The sequence below is a fragment of the Hippocampus bargibanti genome, linkage group LG11 (genome assembly GCF_051943395.1).
Source record: "Hippocampus bargibanti isolate YZ-2025 linkage group LG11, ASM5194339v1, whole genome shotgun sequence".
Classification (NCBI taxonomy): domain Eukaryota; kingdom Metazoa; phylum Chordata; class Actinopteri; order Syngnathiformes; family Syngnathidae; genus Hippocampus; species Hippocampus bargibanti.
The window spans coordinates 11,206,894-11,226,131 of NC_142744.1; the positions used below are offsets into that span (position 1 = coordinate 11,206,894).

General features: G+C 41.0%; 2 protein-coding genes across 2 annotated transcripts in view; one reads left to right on the forward strand and one right to left on the reverse strand.

Annotated features, from left to right (window-relative positions):
• Nucleotides 1-410: 410 nt before the first annotated feature.
• LOC148891559 (WW domain-containing adapter protein with coiled-coil-like) lies at nucleotides 411-11,927 on the reverse strand. Its single transcript, XM_089008601.1, has 13 exons — nucleotides 11,620-11,927; nucleotides 11,195-11,228; nucleotides 10,799-10,988; nucleotides 7,195-7,286; nucleotides 5,269-5,378; nucleotides 5,058-5,152; nucleotides 4,418-4,678; nucleotides 4,154-4,270; nucleotides 3,766-3,914; nucleotides 2,795-2,886; nucleotides 2,515-2,692; nucleotides 1,754-1,881; nucleotides 411-1,673 (listed from the first exon to the last, which is right to left on the reverse strand). Exons 1-13 carry the CDS (start codon nucleotides 11,658-11,660, stop codon nucleotides 1,604-1,606), a joined length of 1,557 nt encoding a protein of 518 aa, XP_088864727.1. The 5' UTR covers nucleotides 11,661-11,927; the 3' UTR covers nucleotides 411-1,603.
• Nucleotides 11,928-13,303: 1,376 nt separating this feature from the next.
• Nucleotides 13,304-19,238, forward strand: part of LOC148891560 (MAGUK p55 subfamily member 7-like) — a 28,940-nt gene continuing 23,005 nt past the window's right edge. Inside the window, exons 1-5 of the mRNA XM_089008007.1 lie at nucleotides 13,304-13,356; nucleotides 14,109-14,203; nucleotides 14,730-14,807; nucleotides 16,726-16,806; nucleotides 18,427-18,561. Coding sequence (XP_088864133.1) covers nucleotides 14,111-14,203; nucleotides 14,730-14,807; nucleotides 16,726-16,806; nucleotides 18,427-18,561 — 387 coding nt within the window. The 5' untranslated portion in view covers nucleotides 13,304-13,356; nucleotides 14,109-14,110. The remainder of the gene's footprint in view (nucleotides 13,357-14,108; nucleotides 14,204-14,729; nucleotides 14,808-16,725; nucleotides 16,807-18,426; nucleotides 18,562-19,238) is intronic.

Genomic DNA, 19,238 nt, shown 5'->3' on the forward strand with positions numbered 1-19,238 from the left:
TTGGGTTGATGATAGGAAGATTCGACTGCGCTCATAGATGCGCTTTGCATCAGTGGTTAAAAAGGGTGTGTCTTATTGTATTTATAATAATAATACATTACATTTTAAGCGCCTTCCAAAGCTCCCAAGGACACTTTACAGTCACAGACAATAAGTATTGCTAATATGACACTTTATGAGCAGCGTTTTGAAAATTATTGAGCAAATTTAAATCAATCAATGGTGGTGGGCTATGCTGTTCAGGAAGTGCTTATTCTAACCTGCTCACTGTCACCACCTTGTGGACAAACCATAGGTTGTCATTTTACACAGAACAGAAAACTCCAAAAGATTTTCTGTAACCGACTGCATCACCAAAATTGCCATCCGAATACCGACAGCCGAGCATCCCAAACTCGCCGCTTTTGAAGTGTGGTATTATATTTTAATCTCATATTGTGCGGAATACAAAGCCCTTGCATCTCACACGCCCCATCGAGAAAAAAAATGTGCACAGCATAATCTGGTGATATCTACGCAACAAAAAAAGGGGGACATCGACTGAAAGACAAAATAGTTTTCTGGGTGTGTACAAACGCAGTTCAATGTGAGCTCAGAGTTCTTCAGTGACTGTATATATTTAAAGCAAAAACATTCTGTAAAAAAAAATTCACAAATAAACCCTTGCAAGTCAAATTGTTCAACCCAAACGGCCACTGCAGTATATAAACAAAATGAAAAATCAATCCAAAATGCAAAAATCTAGAAAAAAAACACCAACAAGATTCTGCAGTATGACAACAAGCACAAAAAAATAAATCGTCAATAATTTACACGACTGTTAATTCAGTCACTCGGCTATTTTGACACTCACTTGTTACACAGCACAAAAGGAATGAAACATTTCTCCGCAATTTGCGCGTTTGGGAAACAAGTTTTATGGTTAAATTTTTTTAAAGAAAATCTAAAGCATAACTGATCACGCAATCACATTAAATTGACCTCATTATACTAGCAGCTGTCCGAGGTCCAAATAATGTATGCACCCCCCCACTATTTCCCCAAATGGCTTTTAAACATCAGGAATCTGGTGATAACCTCCTCTAAGTTGATTTCTGCCATTGCGGTGGCTTTAACGGAACCTCAGGAAATGGAATGGTGACTAATCTGACAACCCCCCCCCCCCCAAAAAAAAAAAAAGAGTAACATTACCGCCAATGAAGCCATACATTTTCAGACGCATAACTCATTGGATGTATTGAACCAACAAATCAAATGCAAACGACGGACGGGACCGCGATTCCATGAGACACTTGTAAACACACCCCGAAAACAAATACGCTAGCTAGCCAAGAAGGTGCCGTTTGAAAAGAGTGTGAGGTCCTCGGGGTCCGGCTAAGTGTGCCATTGTATCGTTTTGCCTTTTCAATCAGAAAAAAAAAAAATGGGGGAAGTGGGAATGACAGACAGGTTCAGGATGAAGACTCTCACCCCAAAGGAAAGCCGTGGCCGGCGTCTAGAATCCTCGCCGACTCGCTCTTGCAAAGGCAAGAGCGCCCGCCCTTGTCTGGCGGGGGGCCCTTTTCTCGACATTGTGATACACCCGACCGACCCCGTTGGACTATTAGACCATGTAAGAGTTCTGGTTCTTAAGCTTGTCCAGTTCTTTGCTCTGCTGCCTCAGAAACAAGATTCTGCGGTAAAGGGGCACAAACGGGACGGTCAGTCGTAACAATAGAAAAGCGCGAGTGTTTATCGACTTCCTCGGCCTCACCTTTGTTCCCTCAGCGTGGCCTGAATTTCACTGACTCTGACCAGGGAGCGGAGGTTTTTCATCTCGGTGCACAGTTCCGACATGTACAAGCTGCCCATGTTGTGGATGTCCTCACGGAGTCGGGCCGCCTGCCGCACAGGCCGTGTTTGTTGAGAGGGGGGAGAAGAACATGACAATCACTAGAGGTCTCCAAAAAACGAAACGAATAGGCGGTGCAGTGTTCCATATACGTACGTGAACATTGAAATAATAAAAGCACTACTTTCATAATCACAGTCTATGATCTTAACTCGTTCACTGCCATACAATGTGCAAAAATGTGTCCATCCTTGTCATTTTCACTCGATTTGCAGGACCCGCAGAATATTGAGTTTTAGGACTACATAAACATTCAATGCAGCGTAAGAAACCTTGGACCCTCTTCTTTCATCCGAAAAAAATAGTTAATTTTTAAGTTATATGGATCCGGATTTATCTGAGGTTGAAGTCGGGGAAGCTGTACAAAAGGCAAATGCTGCCCCCTCAAAACATTGCCAGAGGTCTGACCAGAGCTTGATCCGCACCCCCCGCAAGAAAACCCAAACAAATTTGGGAATGGCGCTACACGTCATACTTTTCAAGTTACGAATAAATTAGGGAATGGCAGTGAATGAGTTAACATTGTGTAACAATATGACACGGGCGGAGGAAAACGAGACCGTCAAAATTTTGGCAACCGGACGAGCTTTCCAGTCTGACAACATCGTTCGTCTCTCTGTTACCTGTTTTTCAATGCTCTCGGAAGGCCATCCTTGAATATGTTTGATGAGATTCTCATCAAAATGAGCTGCCAGGGAAGGGGTGAAGGACATGGGAGCCTCCGGTTGACCGCTTGCGCCGGAAGTTGTCTGGGACAAAGTTGCACCAGCTGTGTTTGATCCAGAGGAGAGAATCTCCTGGCTGTGGGTGATGTAACAACGTGCAAAAAAGATCAACTTCCACAATGTTTGCCAATGGAAGCAGAAGTATGGGATCCATTCTCCAAATGGATTGCACTCCTACCTTCTTTGCTGGAGAGTCCTGGGGTCTTCGGGATGCTTTTCCGCAGTCTGACTTGGAGGCGCGCCTCCTTGTTTAGCTAAAGATGGGTTGGCCTACGGAGACAAAATATATGACACCCGTACAGGACATGTGGAAAATATGGGGGTGGTCACAAATACATGGATTCCATATTTTTTATATATACAGTGATACCTTGGCTTATGAACTTAATTGGTTCCCAGAAAGTGTGTGTCATGCGAAAAGTGTGTATTCCAAACAATAATTTCCCATAGGAAACCATTAAAATGAGAATAATCCGTTCCCAGGTCCCCATAAAACATAATTTTACTAAATAAGCCTTAAAACTACACACAATATACCTTATTTAATGTGCAATAATCAGAATCAGAAAACCTTTATTCGTCCCACAATGGGGAAATTTGCAGTCCACAGCAGCAAATTGAAAGGGGATGGGGTGGGGGCGGGGAAGGATAGAAAACAAGATATTCTAAGCAAATGTGCTATGGTACTGTAATTAAAGAAATAAACTGTACTGTATAAAGTCGTTTTATTTACTTTTGTGATGGTCGTTGATGGCTTGATGGAATGGATAGCTTTTTGCATAAAGTGTCTCAAGGAGCTCTGGGTTGGACATCTTAGAAGTTGTGATATTGCAACAGCAACACTGATTGATGGGATATTTTAACCTTGCAGTCTACACTCTGCCATTGAACGATCAATAAAGTTGAAACAAGTTAGATTTTCACTGTTTTCTATCCATTTTCTCACCATTTCACTTTTTTATCACTTGTTTTTTTGTTTCAAGCTGTCGTCTACATACATACATACATGCATGCATGCACACACACGCGCGCGCGCGCACACACACACACACACACACACACACACGCACGCACGCACACACACACATACATATATATATATATTTTCAGTTTTTTTAACAGTTTGAAAGCATCAGTGGGGTTTCTCACCCTCGTTTGTGAAGACGCAACGCCGCTCTGGTGACCACTCAGAAGGTTTTTCTGGTTGCTTTGCGGTGTGCCGTTACGTGGTGACACGTAAGGTCGTGGCGATGAGGCGTCTGACGTAAGAGACGCAGGTGACTGACTGGAGTGTTGAGCTGAAGATGTCAGAGAAGTGCACGTCAAAAGCCAGCTTGGAAAAAAAACATTTGCAAAAGGAACACGTTTGATATTGAAATGGGAGTTCACTTTAAGTCAATGCAAAATAGGCTCAAAAGTCAATGACGACACGGCGGGGAGGTTGAGAACATTAAAGGCATAAAAAGGACAGCGGAACATCTGAAATAAATTTTGGGCAGGCACGGGCAGACGGCGAGGAACTGCACGGAGGTTGTACCTGGGTTGGCGTGCTGAGCGGCTGACAGCAAAGCCGTGATGTTGAAAGCGGGTCCCGCTGTGAGGAGTTTATGAAGCACAGACCTCAAGGACGCTTGGGTGACGGCGGCTGCCAAGACTGGAGGGGGGTGGGGGGAAGATGTCGCAAAATAAAGTACGCACAGGTGAGAGATGGACGACTAAAAAGTTTGAAAATTTGGATTGAATAAGAACCCAAGAGCGGAAAGACGAGAGGTTAAAGCCCAATTCCATTTGACCTTCTCACCCTCATTGAGCTTGGCCACGTCCATCCCGCCGTTATTCATTTGCAGCGTCGCTTGAAGTGCGGGAAGAAGCTGGCGCAGGAGGGCCGGATCCTGAAGAAGCGCCGGCGATGACGACTGGCCGCTTTGACTTAACGGCCCGCTCGACGAGGAAGAGGACGACGTGGATGTGGTCGATGTGATGGAAGATGAGTTTAAGGTCTGAGAGGAAGAGGATGCGGGGCCGGAAATGGATGCATTTGATTGGTCGCCGGAAGTGTTCTCTGTGAAGACGACATTTTTCAGATGAATCTCAATCGATAAAAAGACGGCATCCATTGATATTGATATACAGTAAAGTCTCGTTATATCGATATTCAAGGGAGTCCGAAAAAATATCGATATAACCGGGACTATCGATATATCCGACCCTGTTTGCATGTAATTTTCTCCGTGCGTGCATAGAAATTGTATCGATATAACCGGGACTATCGATATATCCGATATCGATATAACGAGACTTTACTGTATTGATATTGTTCTACCGGAAACAAATTCCTTGTGTGTTCTACATACTTGGCAATAAAGATGATTCTGATTCTGATACATCTGATGCATTTTTATTCAAGTCAAATGAAAATTTGAAGCAGGCTTCTGTCTTACTCGAAGCTTTGTCCTGCAAGGCCTCTTGTCTGTAGTCCATGTCCCTGGGGAAACTGTTGGCCGCCAACTTGGCCGGGTCTTTTTGCCGTTGCTCTCTGCCGTAAATGCAAAACAGTAGTCGTTGTGACACTCGGCAGGTTCAAGGTGCACCACAGGAACCCGAAGCCTCTCTTGTAAGGCACTAAATGAATATTTCATGGTAATGACTTGCCTCTCCAAAAGGTCTTTGGGCTTCTCCCATTGGGAGACCTCAGTGCGACAGTTGTAGTAGTACTTTTTCCCAGAAGAGCTGATGTGTTCTGTCCAGTCATCAGCTGGATCCTGGTCGTGACACAAGGACATTTATATTTCATCGTTATTATTACAGCCGAATAGGATAAGACGAAATACACATACCTGGCAACTTCTGAAACCAGAAAAGCCTAGTAATATACCGCGGTCCAGGAGCCAAAGGCCCCGGTCGGTCCCTGACAAAGTCCTGGTCAGGCGGGCAGGGGGGCTAAGCACCCCCTGAAGCCAAACCATTTTTAAAGGACAACCGACAACATTTTTTGTGTCCTAACTGACATCAGAAGAACGTTTTAGAGCATTGAAAATACCCAAAACACACATGGTGATATTTTTAGTCAAATGCAAAACACCAATAAAAATGACTTAAAGTGTCCAAAAACGACGTCAAAATGAAACCGGAAATGGCGAGTTTCAGAAGGTCCCGTCTCCTTGTTTGTGACGTCACGCCAGGACATCTTGCCTTGCTCGAGAATCAAAACATTGGCTTCAGATTCAGAGAAGATGCTTTCTTGTTACACATCCAGTTATGAATATGTTTCAAATAGTTCTGAAGAGGAAAGCATAAATGTTTGCAATCGATTAAAGTCCTTCTGTCTCACTTTGAAGCGTCTGGACTCCAATGTCGCGTCCAGAAAATGCACAAGATGGCGTCCAAGCTCTGATGGAAATGGGCTGTTTGTCTGCTGGGAATTTGTCAACTAGTATCAAATAGTAGTCTTGGTGCAACACACGATGATTCACTGTCGCGTTATTTATGTTTTTCCCTCTAATTTTACCTTCAACACGGATCAACACAAAGTCTTCAGACCGAACAAAGTACCCAAAATGTATAGTATGTCGCTTTCTCGGTCAGTGGCGTTCCAGATGTGACGTCACGTCAGGCGTCGTCTTGAAAACAAGACTTCCTGAATATTCAGCGTGAGTCTTAAAACGTAAAATATTGCTTTATGCCGTGGGATCTTTGTAAAATAAAATAGAAATATTTTATAATCAAACATTAGCCATGTTATAAGTGCTTTGATTGTTTTGCACGCTGGGTCCGAGATGACATTAATTTAATATGTGCTGTATGTCATGCATATTAGCATATTTGACAATAAAGCTGACTTTGACTTTGAAACATTTAATAATCAATCTTAGTTGTTAGTAACTTCAAATATGCACACCTAAACTACATTCCTATGGGTTGACAAAAATAGCTATCAACAAATTCCAATTACAAACTCGCGTAATTTTTACCTTTTCTTGACCAAAGTATAACTCCTGGATATGCTTGAGAGTATTCCTCATGAAACGACTGTAGTTTTCTTTTTGATTTCAAACTTTTGGTTGTTTTATCTCCGGCAGATGCCATTACAAGACAATGATAAAAACAATGCTAACTCTGAACTCTCGATTCCAGGAATGACCCGTGGCACGCACATTCGCAATTTATCTATATGAGGCTAACAGCTAGCACTCTGCCAATCACCTGTTCCAAATTTAGATATGATCCTTAGCGATCTCGTGTTTTGAATGAATGTTGGGTATTTACTATTTTGTCAATTTTTGACTTATTGTTTTTATTGGAAACCGTAATTTTCATGAACAAACCGTAACCTTTTCCTTTCCTCTGCCTTTCACAACTTTGCTGATGTGAAATGTAAATTTCTCCACTGCAAGACAAATAAAGGTACAGACAATCCAATAAAGAAAACCATACTCATTATGGCGAAACCGGAGTAATTGGCAGATATGAATACAGATGTTATGTGTTCTGGAAGAGAGCGTTTGCCAAAATACAGCGGCACCTACCGCTTAATGTTGTGTTTATGAAATAGAAGAAAAAAATTGGACATGATCTTACCCGCTCTGCGGGCTTGCTCTGAGCTGAATGTGAGTCGGCACCATGGTGGGAACTGTTGTTTTGAGAGTTCTCGTGAGGAGATTCGTTGGTGCCTGCAACAAACCCATTCGGAACGTAACAGCAAATGCAAGAAACGGGCCACCCTCAATACAGAGACCTCAGCTTACGAACACCTTATCTTACGAACTATTCGTTCTACGAACATCAATTTTATGAAAATTAAACCTTGAAATACACACTAATTTCGCGATACACACCCACTACGGCTGGCGAAGTGATCTTCGGCGGAAGCACACGACCGAACAGCACTCCAGCCGGCGCTACTTTCCACGCCATCTCTCTGAATTCACACGTCAATCGCCTCCAATGAGCTTTTTGCAGATAATTTTAGTACTATGAAAAAAAACCACCACAGGCTCGTGTTCAGCCGCAGAAGACACAAAAAATAAAATCACCGTCGAGAAGATCATTGAGAAACACGAACAAGGTGTGCGTTTGTGGCGTCACATGTGCACACCGCGGTTGTCATGTGAATCTCAGCCTAACACATCTCCCACGCTGTGTGTCAGTTCCTTGAGAGTAACATTCTCCATTTCCACCATCGACTAAATAACGCCTTTGTGTAAAGTTTACACAACACTGTAAAGCTTTTAGACGAAGGATGGTGGCAATGGTGGAAATGAAAAATGTTACTCTCAGGGAAGTGACACACAGCGTGAGAGATGTGAAATGTTACTCTCAGGGAAGTGACACACAGCGTGAGAGATGTGTCAGGCTGAGATTCACATGACAGCCGCTGTGTGCACATGTGACGCCACAAACACACACCTCGTTCGTGTTTCTCACATAGACTAAACAACGCCTTTGTGTAAAGATTACACAAAGGCGTTATTTAGTCGATGCTTTCACGTGACTAATGACGTGTTTTAGTCCGCGTCCGTGGAATCACCGGACTCGCGCCTTTTGTTGTAATAAAATCTCTGGCAGCAACTACGGGACTCGAAGTGGATGCAGATGACATCGAGGAGCTTGTTGCTGACTATAATGAGGTCCTCAACACAGAGGATTTGATTTGTGCAGGCTCTTATTGAACAGTTCCATCCAGAAAATGCTATGAGAATCATCAACATGATGAATGATAATGTGATGCCTCAGTTTCGTAAGACCTTACAAGTCAGAAAGCAACAGGTATCAATTAAGAGCCATCAACGACCATCACAAATGTAAATAAAGTGACTTTATTATACACTGCAGTGTATTTCTTTCATTACAATACAATAGCACATTTATTATACATAGAATAAGGTATGTTGTGTGTGTAGTTTTAAGGCTTATTTAGTTGAAAAGTATATTTTATGGAAACCTCGTAACGGATTAATCTCATTTTAATGGTTTCCTATGGGAATTTTTTTTTTGTGATACACACTTTTTGGCTTACACACTCTGTCTGGGAACCAATTAAGTTCGTAAGCTGAGGTCTCATTGTATAGTGAAAATGCTTTAAAAATATTTTTTTTCTGAACAAATACCCTGAGTTTGTACCAACACCCGTACCAGTGCTGATACTGTACTTCTGTATGTGAAAAAAAAATCCCAATAAAAAACAACACAAGGGTTGTTTCAAGACATTTCTGTGTTGTTGCATCCCGTTGAAAACATTGCTAACAATGCAAAGTTTCGTGTTGAGCTCTCCCTCTCAAAAGGTGCTCAAATATACATTATTGTACTCTCAAAATATAAGTACAGTAAGTATTCTCTCATAAGGAATCACGTTTTTTTGGTACCAAAATTTTCCTTATAACAGAATTTCCTTGTGGGAATTTATGATAGTGTGTGTGCTGTCTGAACGTGAAAATAAATTATGCATGAGCTGTATAAACATATGAACAAATATGTTATCAACGTACGTAACAAAACAAGTTTTGATAGCAAAATATATTGTGCATAAAAGTAAAAATACAGTAAATCCCGAAAAAAATAGAAGACAATATGAAAGACGTTTATCTCTTCATTGTTTTGTTGTTGCTTGGGTTTTCCATAATCAAGATGTTTGCTTGGTTGTCGTAAAGCTTTATTGCCAGTTCCAAATTAACTGTCCCGCTGATCAGTAAAATCAGCTGACTCCAGTGCATACCGGAGTTGTTTGGAAAGCATCTCCATAGCTTCTTTGCTGGACAGTGACTTAAAGGACAACCAACGTCACTTTGTTTGTTTCCTAACTGACATCAGAAAAACGTTTTATAGCATCTAAAATAGCCAAAACACGCAGTATGATATTTTTAGTCAAATGCAAAACACCAATAAAAATGACTTAAAGTGTCCAAAATCTGCAAAAAAATTGAGCTGCGAATTGGGCATTTTCAGAAAGTCCCGGCCCAGTTCGTGACGTCACGCCAAGACGTCTTGCATTACTGGAGAATCAAAACAATGGCTTCAGATTCGGAGAATATGCTTTCTTGTTACTCATCCAGTTATGAATATAATTCAAATAGTTCTGAAGAGGAAAGCATACATGTTTGCAATCGATTAAAGAATTTATTCCGTGCCATTTTGAGGCAACATTGGGGGGAAATGTCTCACCCAAAAAGAGGCAAAAAATGGCGACCTCCTGTGAGGAATTAATCAGCTCATTTCCACAGGCTGATAAATTCCTTCCATGGAGCTTGGACGCCCTCTTCTGGCGCATTCTGGTGCAACACAAGGTTTTCAGACCAAACAGGCATTGACGTGATGGAAGGACTGCTACAATGTGTCCTTTTTTTCCCATCAGGGGCGTTCCTTCAGTGACGTCACGTACGGACTCGTCACCAACTCAAAAACAAGACTTCCGGAATATTCAGCACAAGTCTTAAAACGTAAAATATAGCTATATGCGGTGGAATCTTTGTAAAATACGCTCAGTAGAAGTCATTTGAAGCCATTTTACAAATACTTGTCCGGAGACATCGGTTGTCCTTTAATGTCAGCACGGGGGTCGTCGTCGCTGTCAGCATCATCTTCATCATGTCATTCACTTCCGGATATTTTGTCTTTTGAGGCACTAGTAACTTACGTCTGTTTTTGTACTGTTGCATATTTTTTGTTTTTATACTTGCCTTTTGCCCACTGACTATTTCTTGAATTCTATCACTTTATATCCTTCTTCGCTTATTTTAATACACTTCACTATTTCTTCTATGTTCATAACGACTCTCTTACGTTTGCCATGATTACCAATCTTGCAAGTGACTAGACCCACCCAATACAACTTCCACACAATGCCCGATTTTGAAAGCAAGCTCATAAGGATAACCTGGCGTTTCCCACTATACTGCGCATCATCCTCTGCCCATGTAGCCGCAACTATGTCACTGGCATGAAAAATGACTGAACAGACAACTTTTTTAAAGACAATTTTGCATGGATTGTAATTCCGTGTTCCGGATATCAGAAGGGAATCTGTCCTTGCTATCATTTAGTGGTAACAAAAAATGCATACGATTTTTCGACAGATTAAGGAACTGCCGTTTGACAGAATTCCTTATGAGAGAATACTTACTGTAAACATTTTTTTTCCCTAAAAGTTAAAGATGAGCCAGTGGATGACACCCTGATACCGTCTTACCGTTTTTAGCTCGAACAGTGTGGCCGATTTTGGCCTTGCCGTGTCCTGTGGCGTCTCCGTGTTTGCTGACAGGACTTTCATCTGACCGCCGCAGCATCTTATAAGGAGGTGTGGAGTCTGATGGGCCATCGCGCACCTTGTCGTAACGGTGAAGGCTGCCGGTCTGGCTCTTTGGCTGAGATTTATGGGTCTGGAAAGAGGCAGAGGGAAAACATGTTAGTTAGGTTTTGATGTTTATTGAGTACTTCAGTGAGAACGTACACTTAATGGACACTATGCAAAAACACTCTTGCAGCATCCAAAAGAGCAATACATGTCAAACGTGTATAAGTAAATTGTCTTCGGAAGACATCATTGATGGAGGCCCGTTTGATAGGTTTTCTCTTTCAATCATACCTGATAGGACTGGGAATCCCTTCTGTCGGCGCACCTGTGTAGACATAAAAAATGTTTAAATCATAGCTGTTTCCTTTGACAGTCAATACTGATCAAGAAACGAATCATGAAAATAATAGGCGATAGCCAAATTAGATCAACTCGGGACTGTATCGGTTGTTTCGTTGTCTTTCAATTACATTCGAACGCGTGGCATTATTTTATTATTTAATGTGTTACCGAAAGCTTTGGAGTTGTTTTATTATCTCGATGGTGAGCTCGCGGTAAAGCTTCAGGAAGCAACCGTAACTCTGAACCGAGTGCAAATTGTTAGCATGTATCACTAGAAGCTAGCTAACCGCTACTACAAACACAACATAGCCAACGATTAACCGCATATCTTAAAATGGGGTGGGTCCCAAGTTTGAAGATATTTCTTCATTTACCCATCACTGACTCTTGTTGGTTTCCTTGCATACATCACCATCAAGGCCGGAGTGATGTGTGCGTGTATGTGTGTGTTAGCGATATGTGGAAGGGGGACCGTGGCCTCCGGTCAGTCTGCTCGGCTCTTAGTTCTTTTCTGAAGCTTCCTGGTTCATTTCTTTAAGACGCAAAGATTTAAAGGTCGTGCACGGACAACCAGCGCGACATAGCGGGGTGGCGTTGAGCTAAAACCACCCCTTGAGCATCATTTGGTAAACGTTAAACGAGGCTCAGTCGATGTCGCTAAGCAGAACGCAGCGGTGACGGGGGGCGGAAACGAGAACGAATTCCTCAGGAACCCAAGTTCCGTTTATTTTCTTTCAAAATAAATAAAGTGCTACGTTGCAAAAAAAAACATAAGACATCGTGGGACGGGTTAGAATTATGTGCATATTGTTACACACACATTCTGTTATCAGCGTTCATTTGTGATTATATATTTCTTGGTGATATTTCATTCTCTTTCCCATATTGATAATTACAACGATATGCTTTATGTTGTTGAATTTTATTGTATTTCCGGTGTTTGTGTCGCTGTCAGAGGACGTCATGACGAAGCCGAAAGAGAGCTTGTGCAATGATGCCTCTGTGGCGATTGACCCACGTCAGCTGATCTCCGTTCAGCAATGGCTATCATATTCAAATTCGTCGTAACCATTTTTATGATAAGTTTAAAAAATACATTTTATATGTGCGGCAGAAAACTACACAACGTCGGTAAAGTTGGTGCAACGGCAACAGCAGTAACTAGTTTATTAAAAATGAACCACGTTTTAGTCAATATCAACACACGACATTCCATCTGACTTTACTACATTTGTAATGAGTGTGTTCTTAATGCAATTAACACAATTGATATGTGGTACAATTAAATCACAATGCTTGCAATTGTCTTTGTGGTCCAGCACCCTGAAAACCACAACCATAGAAACATGTTACGGCCTGTGGATGGATGTCAATGCATGATGCATGAACCACCAAAACATTTAAATACACGACAATTTATGAGGTTGAAAGGTTGGTACATCTGCCTCGCAGTTGATTTGCCTTCTGTGTTTCTACTCAACTGTGTCTCTTCCTTGTCAGCAAAGAGGAAAATAATGGCCCCGCGTTTTTGTACTGTGCCACAGCGTAATGGAGGATTGTGATTCTTGACTTGGTCAATGTGTAAATGGTTTTGAGATAACTTCTAGATTGACACCAGATAAATAAAATTTTCCATATGCAGCTGATTGTATGCTCCAATTCACCCGTGACCATCATGTTTTTTGTAAGAAAATTGATGAGCATTTGAACCAATTAGATCACAATAAGCTTGGCCAAAACAAACATGCAAATAAAACCTAAAAAAAACTAAAGATGGAGGACACTGATTCGCGGTGGTGACACCTTGAAGGGTAAAGCCAAAACGAAAAGAAGAAAATCACAATAAAACGTAATTAGTTGGTTTACAAAACATCCCAGTCTGATACAGTTCAGATCTTTTTCTAAAAGTGTTTCTCTTTAATGCGGAGAATGAACGAATGTCGGGTGTTATATTCACCACCATAGTGGTGTATTGATTGTCTGCTGGGTTGATTTAGGTCAGCACAGACATATATTGACTGAATAAAAGTATGTTCTACAATCTGGCTAAGAACACTCCACAACCCTGTTCAAGGTTGGAAAACAGTTGATCTGAACCCTCATCCTAACTGGTAAGTGTGATTCCGCATGGCTTTGCTTAAATTTACAATAGCGTGGAGAAGGACCAGTCCAATATGACCACATGTACTATATCTAACTAGATATTGGACAATTTAAAAGTCTGCCTTTTCGAAAATAAATTTCTAAAATAATAAAAAGCTCAATTTGCAGTTGTGTATAAATTCATTGAACTGTGCATCGAATAATGAAACAGTGACATTGGTGTGAAGAATCTCTAGATGTAAAACAGCAGTTTTGAATCACTACACTGAACATAGTAAAAGTACAGTGTCAAATAAAACTCAATATTCTGCTTTGGACATTTACAGTAAGAACGTTCCAATCATGTATTAAAGGGTGTACTACATAGTATAATCAGTAGGGGGCAGTAAGGCATCACAAATTGGTTTAGTTAACCATTTTTTTTCCTATTTCATCGTTGACCCTGGAGTACATACAGTATTTAATGGAAGGATATTTAATGACTTTATCAACAATCATCCTTTCATTGATTTATTTTTGTTTTACTTTTTGGTGTGATAAAATATACATAAATAAAAAAGACGTTGGAATTGGAGCTGTTTTGAAAGGGCGATATACAGTTAATCAAGATGTGTTGTATTCTATTTTACACTTATATCATTGAGTTACAATGAATGAAACTTGGGAGTTTTTTTGTTTTTGTCACGGCAATTCTTCCATATTAACATTTTAAATGTACCGTACTTCCTTTACTCTGACCTTTGTAGTCTATTTCCAACAGCGATGTCTGGCACTGTGTCTCAAAGTGACCAAGAGGAGGATTACCGCTTCCTCCACAGCACGTTGATGGAGAAGAAGCTCCACCTGCTTTTTAAGGTCATACGCATAACCCCTCCCCCCAACACACACACACACACACACACACACACACACACACACACACACACACACACACACACACACACACACACACACACACACACACACACACACACACACACACGCACACACTGTATGACCGGATGCATAGATATTAATCTTTACTTACGTACACACAGTACTCGGCAATGCATCAGGGGACAGATGTCCGACTGACAGGATAGGTGTTCTCGTGTAATCCGCAAAATCCGACAAAACGGAGCCAGTTTCCAATTTCCAGCGTCTGGAATAGTCAATATTTCCCAAAATAAAAAGGACATTGATGAATGAATCACCACGACATTAAAATTGAACGAAGACTCGGAAAATAATACAGTAATGGGCTCTTTCACGTCGCGTTAACTTGAGTCATGAACATGTTGTAGTTTATTGCCATCTGCGGCAGTTCCAAAAGTACGTTCAATTCCATGTACTTTTAGCACAGGGAGGATATTTATTGTTCATACTTTGAACGTCTCCACAGATCCACGAGCGGCTGAGGCACTTTGCGAACAGACGACCCACTCCCATCCAAGAATGTGCAACCGGGTTGGCCTTGCATGTAAGCGACTCTTCCCAAACATCTTTTGTAGACAATCATCCTGCTTAAAAACGGGATGACTGCAGAGGCATCGGGAAAACATTTGTCACGCTTTGAATAGTTTCCTCCTCCTAACAGATCACACTACCGTCACGCAGAAGCAATGAACGGAGCGCAGTTTTTTTACACTTATATCATTGAGTTACAATGAATGAAACTTGGGAGTTTTTGTACTTTTTCCATATTAACATTTTAAATGTTTATTAGTCTCGCAGTGGAGACATTTACATTTCACAACAGCAAAGTGAAGAGAGAAAGAGGAAAGGAAAGAAAGAAGTAGAAAAACAAAATACATGAGCTGCTGGAAAGGCAGCCACTCTTGCGAAAACAACAACACAACAAAAATAAATAAATAAATAATGTCACACAACACAAAAGACAGTCATTTAATCTTAAACACTTTCTGCACCCTCTTTATTGTATGAAGCAGTTCTAGATGAAAGAGGAGATGATCAAAGCGTCCTTTTCACCAGTGGATCAGGGACGTAATGGTGAAATGTGCACATCTGCTACAAGCTAAATGTTGAAAGCAAGCACGAGGCTGTAGTATCCATTGACGAAAATAGATTCTCCTGTCCCACGTAAATCTGCTTCAATATCAAGCCGCAACAGTTCTACATACGCATCGGCGCTCTTCGCTGACGCTCCTTTCTTCTCATCTCGGGCTGCTCAAGCCATGCATCCATCCAGCCGCAGACTGTCCAATAGCACCAACCTTTGCGCTGAAAAAAGCGGGGTAGTGAAAATGCTGCAGAAAAGCACAGTCGCCCCCGAGCTGTCCAGTGATGACAGTCAAATGGCACCGACATTCCTCCCAAATAAAAAACAGTGCTGGCATAGTCGTGTTGCCGAAAAGGCGCAACCACTTAGCAGCGCCTCCTCCTTGATGAATGTGGTGGCCAAAAATGCTGAAAAACAATCTGTATCCATTCCACACAACACACAACTCAAAGTGACAAAAGAAAGCACAAAAACAACAAAAAAGCAAGGTTCGTGAGAGCATTTGCTGACGTGTGCCTCCTCGGGCACCATATTGGACTTTTTGCATAAATAAGGCTGAACAACCGAGGGCAACCTCATCAAAACGGCATCACTGAATGTGGTAAATTCGCTCGGCGAGGACAATGTGCCGGCTGCTAAAACCCTTTTGGGGACCGCAATTAATTTCACATCGAAGACAAAGTGACAGGGCCCACACGCACGGTGTTTGCCCAAAGTGGCACCCCCTCACCACCATCTGTGATCCGCATCAATCTTCTTACTTAGTCACCTATTGACGTATACGCTATTTACACATTCAACCTAAATGCCATTTTTTCCAGCATGTGTTCTCGTCAGCCTGTTTACAAAAAGCAACTCCTGCCAGTTCTCCATCTTGACCATCAATCCTTATCCTCATCTCATTCTTATTGCTCCCGATTTCATCTGACTGTGACACTCTGCCTGGCTTCAATCATCAAGATCGACTGGAATGGCCAAACCGTGCGTCTGTTTCCCCTCAGAGACGCTCCCGTTTGCTCACGGTGGAAACTAATGACCTTCATATTTGTGTCTCGAGAGCGCGCCTCGACATCTTGAAGCAGTACAAGTCATTAAAGTAACATGCTTGACAAGCGGGCGACTGCGCGCAGACACTGGCCGCCCGTCGCTCAAGGTTATCTGTCGCCACAGCTGTCGTGTAGCCTTGAAGACGCCGGCGTTTCGTTTTTATAATTCCAAAAATGGCCGACATGAGTCACCGCCGTCGTCTGAATTTCACTCAACCTTTCGGTTCCCGCCTCACCCATATTAAACCTCGACTTCAAGTGCAAGGCTCAGTACAACAATACTGTCCACCTGACATCTTTAAAGCACACGGTCTGTTTTTCTCTATTTCCAGCTATATGAAGATCTGATTCCCCATAAATGGAGAGAAGAAGTGAAAGACCTTCTCGCCCTCTTATGTCAACCTCACGTCAAGGTGCGTGTGCTCCCATTCAAAACAGAGGACTCCGGTTCTTTGTACTGTTAATTCTTGAATGTGATTTCACACCACCGACATCACCGTAGAACTACAAACAAGTATAAAAATATAGCTATTATTTACACATAAACATTTGGACTTTACATCAATGAAATAAAGTGTATGCAATGAAATTGTACAAACGACTTTGCCCGCTTTACGTCCAAAATGGAAGTTTTGATCTATGTCCTTTTTATCTTTTCCGTGCTAAACAGTACAGCGATAAAGCATGTCCATTCTCACCATCTTCTCAGTGAAAAATCAAACTTGAAGAAGCGCGTAAAGTAAAACCTGTACCGGAAGTGACAACAACCCAATGTAATGTCAAGAAAAATAAAGCACAGCCATCTGCTGGTCAACTATGGGATAGCAGTTATAAACAAATGTATCAGCAGCATTTACAGTGCGCATTTCATAGTTACCCTCGGGTGTTCAACTTCATTTATTTACATAATTAGATCTATCTGTTCGTCCATCCACCCATTTATCGAGCTAGCTATCTAGCCATCTAGCTAGGTAGCTATCTAGCTATCCAGCCAGCTAGCTATCTAGCTATTTATTTAGCTATCCCTCCATTTTCCGTACCGCTTATTCCTAATTTAGCGATTTATTTTTAATTTACTAATTGATTAACTAACCAATTAACTAATTAATTGGTTAGTTAATAGTTCATAGTTCATATTTGCGTTAATCCCCTCATCACAAGAGGGATTCGTGTGTCCATGACATGACCCTAGGAGTTAAGTAGCCCGGGGCTTTATTCCCCTGGCCAGGTTAAACATGGTAGAGCATTGTTTAATTTGGAAGCTGACTCTCAAATCCACTTTATGCAGGTATTCCCTCTCCTAAATCACCCCCACGTTGAATGAACAAGTGCAGAAGTTGACCAAAACATCATCAAGTAACCAAAAAATACCTGTTTTCTGACCCCGCGAGCTACCGTGACAGCGTAACGTAACGAGCTTCGACTCAAGCCTTGAAATGCTTTTAACACTTGGTTTCCAACACTTCCCTCTTCCGTGGGTCATGTGGAATAACAAATACGTTCAAATGGATTGCATTTTCTTTCTCCAAATGAGGGGGTTGCTGCCTTCGATCAAGCCTAACCCTCTCGGTCGTGTTTATTAGTGTTAGCTGACGTGGAGGTGGAGGGTTGCTACTCAGACTCATGTCCAGACTCACGCAATCGTCCAACGAGTAAACTGAAAACTAGCTAGTTTGTTTGAACAGTGTTAATGACCGCGCTTGTTGTTGGCTTGAAGCTCAGGTACGCTAGCATACTAGGAGAGACGCCATTGTTCAACATAGTATGATTGATATTTGGGGGGGGCATTGATTGTAGCCACAGGCACATCTCAGGTAATAGAGGCGTCTCAGCAAAGAGGCAATCGATGGATAACAAGTCCACCTACTGACAAATGTGCTTAGTCATCATTCGCGCTTTGAGACAGATATCTAAATTCTCCGTAGGGTAATGTTGAGATTCACATCGGGAATACTTCTGGTGCAACGCAACATTTTCCTGCAATGAAATATCACGTTTCACATTGCGTTGAGGCTTTTGCGATTGTCGGACAGAGTCTTCTGTACGTCCACGACGCAGTCGCTCGGAGGGATTATGAGCCGACTCTACCTCAAGTACCCGATGGCGTTATTGACGAGGAGGAAGATTCGGTGAAGATTGTAAGCCTGGTCAAAACCAAGGAGCCGCTGGTGAGTAGCTATTTACTGTTCAGTCCCTCCGCCCCAACAAATACAAATAAATAAACAAAAATAAAGTAAATAAAAAACAAATAAATAAATAAATAGTGGGGTAAATACATACATAACAATGCAATAAAAATAAATAAATAAATAAATAAATAAATAAATAAATAAATAAAAATACAGTCAACAAATGCACAGATACAATAAATAAATAAATAAATAAATAAATAAATAAATAAATAAATAACGGAACCGAAAAATAAATAAATAAATAAATAGTGGGGTAAATAAACACATACATAACAATGCAATATAAATAAATAAATAAATAAATAAATAAATAAATAAATAAATAAAAATACGGTCAACAAATGTACAAATAGATAAATAATAATGGAACCGAAAGATAAATAAATAAATAAATAGATAAGTAAATAGATAAATAACAATACAGTAAATAAATAAACAAATTAACAAATAAAATAATATAAAGGCATTTCTATGATAATTTATGGAAGACATGTAATAAAATTTCAAAGCATGATGTCCAGCCTAAAACATTCATATGTTCTTAATTTGTGCTATTTGTGCATACTCACTGCACACAAACCAGATATATATATATATATATATATATATATATATATATATATATATATATATATATATATATATATATATAT